This window comes from Chlorella variabilis (assembly GCF_000147415.1).
Source record: "Chlorella variabilis unplaced genomic scaffold CHLNCscaffold_10, whole genome shotgun sequence".
NCBI classification, from domain to species: domain Eukaryota; kingdom Viridiplantae; phylum Chlorophyta; class Trebouxiophyceae; order Chlorellales; family Chlorellaceae; genus Chlorella; species Chlorella variabilis.
In genome coordinates, this window is record NW_005435078.1 from 482,492 (window position 1) to 489,618 (window position 7,127).

At 66.4% G+C, this 7,127-nt stretch overlaps 2 protein-coding genes across 2 annotated transcripts in view; both read left to right on the forward strand.

The window, feature by feature from the left end:
- CHLNCDRAFT_23105 (hypothetical protein) overlaps nt 1–5,226 on the forward strand; it is a gene marked incomplete at both ends in the record, with an annotated part of 10,051 nt that extends 4,825 nt beyond the window's left edge. The window contains 14 exons of the mRNA XM_005847515.1: nt 2,049–2,106; nt 2,221–2,264; nt 2,374–2,441; nt 2,633–2,673; nt 2,795–2,959; nt 3,088–3,244; nt 3,413–3,494; nt 3,673–3,822; nt 3,912–4,015; nt 4,150–4,171; nt 4,309–4,419; nt 4,653–4,722; nt 4,816–4,900; nt 5,011–5,226. Of these exons, the coding sequence (XP_005847577.1) occupies nt 2,049–2,106; nt 2,221–2,264; nt 2,374–2,441; nt 2,633–2,673; nt 2,795–2,959; nt 3,088–3,244; nt 3,413–3,494; nt 3,673–3,822; nt 3,912–4,015; nt 4,150–4,171; nt 4,309–4,419; nt 4,653–4,722; nt 4,816–4,900; nt 5,011–5,226 (1,373 nt within the window). The remainder of the gene's footprint in view (nt 1–2,048; nt 2,107–2,220; nt 2,265–2,373; nt 2,442–2,632; nt 2,674–2,794; nt 2,960–3,087; nt 3,245–3,412; nt 3,495–3,672; nt 3,823–3,911; nt 4,016–4,149; nt 4,172–4,308; nt 4,420–4,652; nt 4,723–4,815; nt 4,901–5,010) is intronic.
- An 803-nt stretch (nt 5,227–6,029) lies between these two features.
- The window catches only part of CHLNCDRAFT_133833 (hypothetical protein), a gene marked incomplete at both ends in the record, with an annotated part of 1,755 nt that continues 657 nt past the window's right edge, over nt 6,030–7,127 (forward strand). The window contains 4 exons of the mRNA XM_005847516.1: nt 6,030–6,155; nt 6,284–6,349; nt 6,464–6,784; nt 6,929–6,991. Coding sequence (XP_005847578.1) covers nt 6,030–6,155; nt 6,284–6,349; nt 6,464–6,784; nt 6,929–6,991 — 576 coding nt within the window. The remainder of the gene's footprint in view (nt 6,156–6,283; nt 6,350–6,463; nt 6,785–6,928; nt 6,992–7,127) is intronic.

Here is a 7,127-nt window from a genome sequence, read left to right on the forward strand (position 1 = left end):
AGCGGTTCCGCTACGGCGGCAATGAGGTGGAAACCGTCCCCACCTTCAGATACCTCGGCGTGCACCTGCACTGCCGGCAGGCCTTTGCCTCGGCGGCATCGTATCGGGCGGAGGCTGGGCGGCGCGCGATGCACCTGCTGCGTCGCCGCCTGGCCGAGAATGGGTTGCAGGACCCCCTGCTCAGCATGCGTGCGTTCAAGTCTTACGTCCTGCCGACGTTGTCGTACGGGGCAGAGATCTGGGCGCCGCAGCTGATTCTGCAGGGCAGGACGGCATGCGAGCGGGTACAGCTGGAGTACCTGCGAGGGCTGCTGGGTGTGCGGGACAGCACCCCAGCCCTCACTGTGCTGGCAGAGACGGGGCAGCTGCCGCTGCCCGCCTACTTGACCTTGCAGGTTGCACGCTTTGTGAGCAACCTGCAGGCTATGGGCGGCGAGCGGGTCGCCCGTCTTGCCATGCTGGATAGCGTTGCGCTGGCTGCCGACACGGACACAGGGCTGCCACTGGCCCGGCAGCCCTGGGCAGCGCAGGTTAGCCGCGTTCTCGCGGCGGCCGGCGCCCCCTGCGACTTGACTGCTGACGAGGGGGTTGCCATACCTGAATTGGCGGAAGCGCTCCTGGAGCGCCATGTTGCCTCGTACACGCATGCATCCGTGAAGGTGCAGCGGTACAATGAGGACGTGTGGGGGGGCAGCATCTCTGCGGAGGCCTACACGCCTGCGTCGTTCCTGTGCGATGTGCCCGAGCGCCGGCGCCGGGTGCGCCTGGCGCAGTGGCGCACGGGGTCGCACTGGATGGCTGAGGAGACAGGCCGGTGGCAGCGGCTGGACCGCACCCAGCGCCCATGCCCCCACTGCCAGGCCCCTCTAGAGGACGTACGCCACGCAGTGTATGACTGCCCCCTATACGCTGGGCTGAGGGAGGAGTATGCTGAGCTCTTCCACAGTCCCGGCCACGCCTTGCCCTCCCTGGCCGCCTTCCTCGGCCAGGCAGGGCCGGCTGGCCCGGTTTGCCGACCGGTGCCATGAGGAGCATGCTGCTGCCCTGGCACAGTGACTCCCCCGGTTCCCTTGAGTAGGGCCCAGGCATCTTTTCCCCGGCCTTGGCTCCCGACCCACCCCCTCCCCCTGCAGGTAAGAGCAGCGTCAGCGTCAGCAAGCAGCGGTCAGCGGCACCCCCACCACCCCCACCACCACCTCACACACTCACTGGCCCTTGCGCGATGGTACGCCGGCATGTTGGCATGGGAACGCCAAGCCCGGCACAGTAGCGGCGGCTGATTGAGTAATGGCACAGCCGACCGCCGCGGCAGGCCACTTTGCACTCCTGCCTGCAATGCATGCACCCTTACATGTGCAGCCTTCTGGTATTTTCATGTGCCTGGGAGATGTGCGGGCATGGGGGCCCATGTGCCCCATGCCATTTGAGTGCCCGGCGGCGGCGCTGCCTGCCGCCGGGAGCCCGCACCAGCATCGGCACCCGTCGGCCTGGCAGGCCTAAGCTGCTAAGGATCCCCACGTCCCCCACCACGTTGTGGGGGTTGCGTGTCCGGCAGGACGGGGAGCGGGGCCAGGGTGGGGTGACCCTGGGACGCTCAGCTGGGGGGAGGGTGGTCGGAGCCATGGAGAGGGTGCTCCATGGTCCACCCCCTCTCTTGATGCCCCTTGATCACGTGTGCCCCCTGCCCAAGGTCTGCTCACGCGGCCTATCATAGCGGGGTGACTGTAACACCTGTGGCTAGATGATAATCTATCATCTGCAAGAGCGCCAGCCCGGGAGGGGACTCTGGCAGCTTGTGTGGGCTTACAGTCTGGTTTCAGCAAGAACAAGCTTGCAGCGAAGCAGCCTGCGATGGCCCCCTACCTGTTGCGAGAAAGTGCTGCCCAGCAGTTTCTAATCGCATAAAGCAATGCGGGCATCCGCTTTGGATGGCAGACAGGAGGCTGGGGGTGAACATGGCTCCCCAGGCGTCGTCTGCTGCGTGTGCTGCGCCCCTACCGGTGCCAGCGGTTTTGAGGGCCCCCGCGCTTCCAAAATGGTCCTTGCAGACCAGTTTGACGAGCTCAGGCCATGCGAAGCGCGCCTCATCCCAAGATTCTTCAACTGGTGCGCTGCCGCCGGCTGTCTGGCTGCTTGGCTGCCTCTGGGCCAGTGCATGTGCCGGACGCCCCTCCTTCGCGTCCATCCAACCACCATGCCTGCCTCCTTGCCTCTGTGCAGGTTCTACTTTGCTATCAACTGTGGAGCGATGCTTTCGGCCACAGGTGGGTGGGCGGCTGGTAGCAGCAGCTGATTGCTGGCTGCAGCAGCCTGGGGCCGGCTGCCCATGCTGAACACACCTCTGCCCTGAGCGCCGGCGGGACCCTGCCGCAGTGGTGGTGAATGTCCAGACCGACGTGGGCTGGTTTGAGGGCTTCCTGATCCCTACAGTGGCCTTTGCGGTGAGGCCAGCAGCCGTCCAGCGCCAGCTCCAGCCAGCTGGGATGCATGCAGCGCGCCCACGGCTGGGCGCTGCAAGGCGGCCCTCTGTCAGCTGTTGCAGTGCAGCTTGAAGGGACTTTGCTCCTGCACGTGTGCCATGGGCCCCCTCCTCATGCTGGTCCCGACCGTGTTGCCTTCCCGCTGCCTGCAGATTGCCATTGTTGTGTTTACTGCGGGTAGCAAGCTGTACAGGTGAGGCAGCCCGCCATTACGCGTGTTGCCGCCTCCTGAAGCGTCGCCCTGCTGCGCGCGCCTGGCAGCACCCTTCACACCCCGCCTGGCCTAGCGCCTCGCGGCCCGTGCTTGGCTGCAGGCGCATGCCTCCTGCGGGCTCCCCTTTCACGCGGATGGCCAAGGTGGTGGCTGGGGCGATGGCGCACCGCAAGGCCCAGGTGCCCGAGGATGCCAGCAAGCTGCACGAGGTGGAGGGCCACATGAGCATCGTGCCCGGCCAGGTCAAAATCGACAGGCAAGGCTGGTCTGCGGGAGGTGCTGGTGATGGTGGCACAAGCAGCTGAGTGAAACCGCGCTGTCGGCCTCTCCTGCCGCCACGCTGCTGATTTTTATTCGCCCCCGCGCCACAACCCTACCCCGCAGGACCCCCAGCTGCAAGTGGCTGGAGAAGGCGTGCACGCGTGCCAAGGCGCCCGGCGTGGCAGACCGCTGGCTGGTCACTCTGACGGAGGTGGAGGAGCTGAAGGCGGTGGTGCGCCTGCTGCCCGTGATGCTCACGCTGATCGTGTACAACGCAGTTTACGCACAGGTGTGTGTTCGCGCGCAGTGATTTGTGGGTGTGCGTACACGTGTTCGTGAGTGTTGTGTGTGTTGGGAGAGCAGGATGGGCAGGGCGAGGCAGGAGTGGCGTCGCAGCCCCTGTTGCGCTGTGGCCCCAATCGGACCCCCCTACCTTTGTTGGAGCGCTGCCACGCAGATGACGACCCTGTTCATCCTGCAAGGCGAGGGCATGGACACGCAGCTGGGCAGCCTGAATGTGGCGCCCGCCACAGTGTCAGGTGTGCACCAGCCGCTGCTTTTCGCCACTCCGTCCTTCCTCTCGGGCTCAGGGCATGGCCTGGCAGCATTCAGATGCAGAGGCGGCCTGTCATGACCTCCCTTCTTTGCCCCCTCACCTGCCTGCCTCACCTGCCTGCCTCACCTGCCTGCCTCACCTGCCTGCCTGCTTGCCTGCAGTCTTGGACTCCATCTCCGTGCTGATCTGGGTGCCGCTGTACGACATGGTGATTGCGCCCTTCTTTGCCCGCCGCGGCCGCCCCATCTCCCTCCTCGTGCGCATCGGCATCGGCTACCTCGTCGCCATGCTGGCGATGATCGCCGCGGCCGGTGGGTGCGCTCTTCTGTTGTGTGCACGCATGCGTGTGCGTGTTGCGGGAGCGCGCCCTAAAACAACTTCCTTCCAAACCCTGCCGCAGTGGTTGAGATCATCCGCCTGAATGTTGTCAACAGCAATGGCCTGCAAGACGACAACCCCACCGTCGCTGGCGCCCCTGTGGTGCCCATGAGCGTGTGGTGGCAGGTGCGGCCTGGGGCAGCCAGGGGTGGGCAGGCAGTGTAGTGGGGCCGGGTGGGCAGGCGGGGGCAACTGAACCATAACGTCCCAGGCTAACCTGAGCTGCGCCTTGCTGCGCCCTTGCTCTCTCCTCTCTTCAGATCCCTCAGTACTTCCTGATTGGTGAGCCAGCCTGGCAGAGCTGCCAGTGTCGCTTGGCCGCTGACGCCGCCGTCGGCCCGCTCTGGCTTTTACGTGCCGCTGCTGCCGCCCCCAACTGCACCTGACGCTGCCGCCTTGCTGCTGCTGCCGCTCCGCAGGCTGCTCCGAGGTGTTTGCCATGATTGGAAGCCTGGAGCTGTTCTACAGCCAGGCCCCAGATGCCATGCGCTCCACCTGCTCTGCCCTGCAGCTGGTGGCCACCGCATTGGGTGAGGGCCGCCGCGGCAGCGCTCTTTCCTTACCAGCCTGCCCCTGCACAGCACACCGTGTTTTACGTGCATCCCCCCAGCCAACGCACCACGTCTTTACCACCTGCGACCCATCGCACATTAACAGCATCTGCCACACTCGGTTCAGAACCGCGATCCTGCTCGGCGTCAGCGCTAACACTCGCCCCGCCGCCGCACTGTGTGCCGCCGACCCCCTGCTTCCCCGCCTGCAGGCAGCTACCTGGCCTCCCTGCTGGTCATCATCGTGCAGGCAATCAGCAACGACTCCTGGGTTTCCAACACGTGAACGGTGAGCTCGGCGGCGTAGCGGGGATGGCGGCATGGGCTTGTGTCGCAGCCGCGCCTGCTCTTGCACTCCTGGGTTGCCTCACCAAGGCCATGCCTTGTTGCCTCCCTGCTCCCCTGTGTGCTTGCAGATGGCCACCTGGATTACTTCTTCTGGATGATGAGCGTGCTCATGGTGCGCTTTCCAGAAGAGGGCCGGTGACTGGGGCCAGCCCTGGGGTGCATGAACAGCTGAGCCCGCCGCGACCCCAAAACCGCTCCCCTGCTGCCTTGCCTGCCTTACAGCTCCTGACATTCGTCGTCTACATCTTCGTGGCGCGCCGCTTCCGCTACAAGAATGTGAGCGGCGATGTGGGACGTGTGCCGCCAGCCGGCTGCGCGGCACAGCCCCTGGACGCCAGCGCCACCGCAGCAGCCGGCTCTGATCCTGCCTCCCATGCTCTGCCTGCAGGTCACCCACAACACCATCGACCCCGAGGCGCTGGCGCTTGCTGCCGATAACCGCGGCGGCCTCGCCTTCTCCCGGTCTTTCGTCAGGAGTGAGCAAGGCCTACTTGGGTGGAAGGCCTGCTGGCCGGCCTGCCCGCCGGCCTCCCTCTTTGCCTGCAGTACCCCCTCAACCTCCCGAAACGTCAAATGCACCAGCCAGCCGGGGTCCCTGGCATTTCGGTCCCTGAAGCTCTGCCTGGCTGCCTGCCCTGTCCCCCTGCCTTGCGTCGCCCTGCAGAGATGCCTAGCGACATCGACCAGGGCATGCACCGCCAGGATTCTCTGGAGCTGCACGCCGCGCTGAACTCGGGCCGGCTGAGCCGCCGGGCCAGTCGCCACGCCTCCACCTTCCTGGGCGCCAGGGCCGGCAGCGGGCTGGCACCGGTGGTGGAGGGTGCGGAGAAGGCGTGACGAGCTTGCGGCAGGGGAGCGGGCGGAATCGGCGGGGGAGAAACTTGCGGAACTCAGCTTTATCAGGGCAGTTGCTATTGTCTAATCACCTCATCCTCGATGATTATACATGGTTGATGTAACGTGAACTGCAGCACAGAGCAGTTTTGAAGGGTCTGGGTCCTGCCACTGCCGCCACGCCCGGGCCAGCATGTGCCCCGCCTTCCCGCCGCGCCCAGGGCATTTACCGATCGTGCACGCCTACAGCAGCGTCAGGCGTCCATATCAGAGTCCCCGGAATGCACCGTAGCGAATTTATGCGGCGAAAAAGCGGATGTGGGGTCCCTCCGTGCTGTGCCCAGCGCAGCACGGGCTTCGCACAAAGGCCTAATAATTGAGGGTGTGCCATATGCCCTGCATCCGCCATGTTCCGCTTTGGCTTCGCTGACCCTGCCGTCCAGCAAGCAGGTGACGCGCCACTTGCAGTAGATGAGGCGGGCGCAGGGGCTGGAGAAGACGCGATTGGGGCAGAGGAGGTGCTTGCCAGCGAGGTGGGATGAGGTCGAGTGTGATGCGAGGCACTCGCGGAGGGTGGCGGCGCCACGCCGCCGCCATCGCCGCCGCCGCCACGCTGCTGTGAACCCGGAACGGGTCTTGCCCTGCGTGTCGCCACGTGCAGGCCAAGCCCACGGGTGCCCTGGAGACGCTGGCCGTCTCGCCGCAGCTGTCGCTCTTCAAGGCAAGCGTGGCGGCACCCCGCGGGCCTCCGTTGCCCTCAGTCTAGCTCCCCCCTCGAGGCCGCCTTGCCCACCCTGCCGCTCACTGGCGCTGCCGCCTGGGCCGCACCCGCCTCGTGCAGGGCGTGGTGAGCAACGCGCAGGCCGCCTCGCTGCTGGCGGACGACCGATTGGAGGAGAATGATCTGATTGAGGGGGTGTACGAAGGGGGTTTCAAGTCGTGGGAGGGCGGGGTGGACCTGGCGCAGCTCCTGGCGGCCGCCCTGCTGCAGCAGCAGCAGCAGCAGGAGGAGGGGCAGCAGCAGCAGGAGCGGCAGCCGCCACCGCCGCCGCAAGTGGAGGATGAGCCTGCTGGGCAAGGGCCGCAGGAGGAGCGGCAGCAGGAGGGCGCGGCGGGGCCGCCGCCGGTGCAGCTGAGCGCGGAGAGCAGGGTGATGGAGCTGGTGAGTGGCTGGTGCGGTGCTGCGAGCTGCAAGGCGCAACCAGGCTGTGTGTCAGCCGGGCGGCAAACCGGGCTGGCTGCCCTGCATTAGCTTGCACACGCCAGGCATGTACACGCCGCCTGCTGCGCCGGCCCGCCCCTGCAGGGCTGCGGCCACGGCCTGCCTGGCCTGGTGGCGCTGTGGGCGGGCGCCGAGGTGCACTTTCAGGTGGGCGCGGGCCTGCAGCGGCGCCCGCTGGGCAGGCGACGTCATGTTTGGCGCTGCAGCTGCGGCATGTCTTGGTGCTGGCATAGCACGGCTACCACCACCACCACCGCCACCGTCATTGCCGCCGCCACCACCA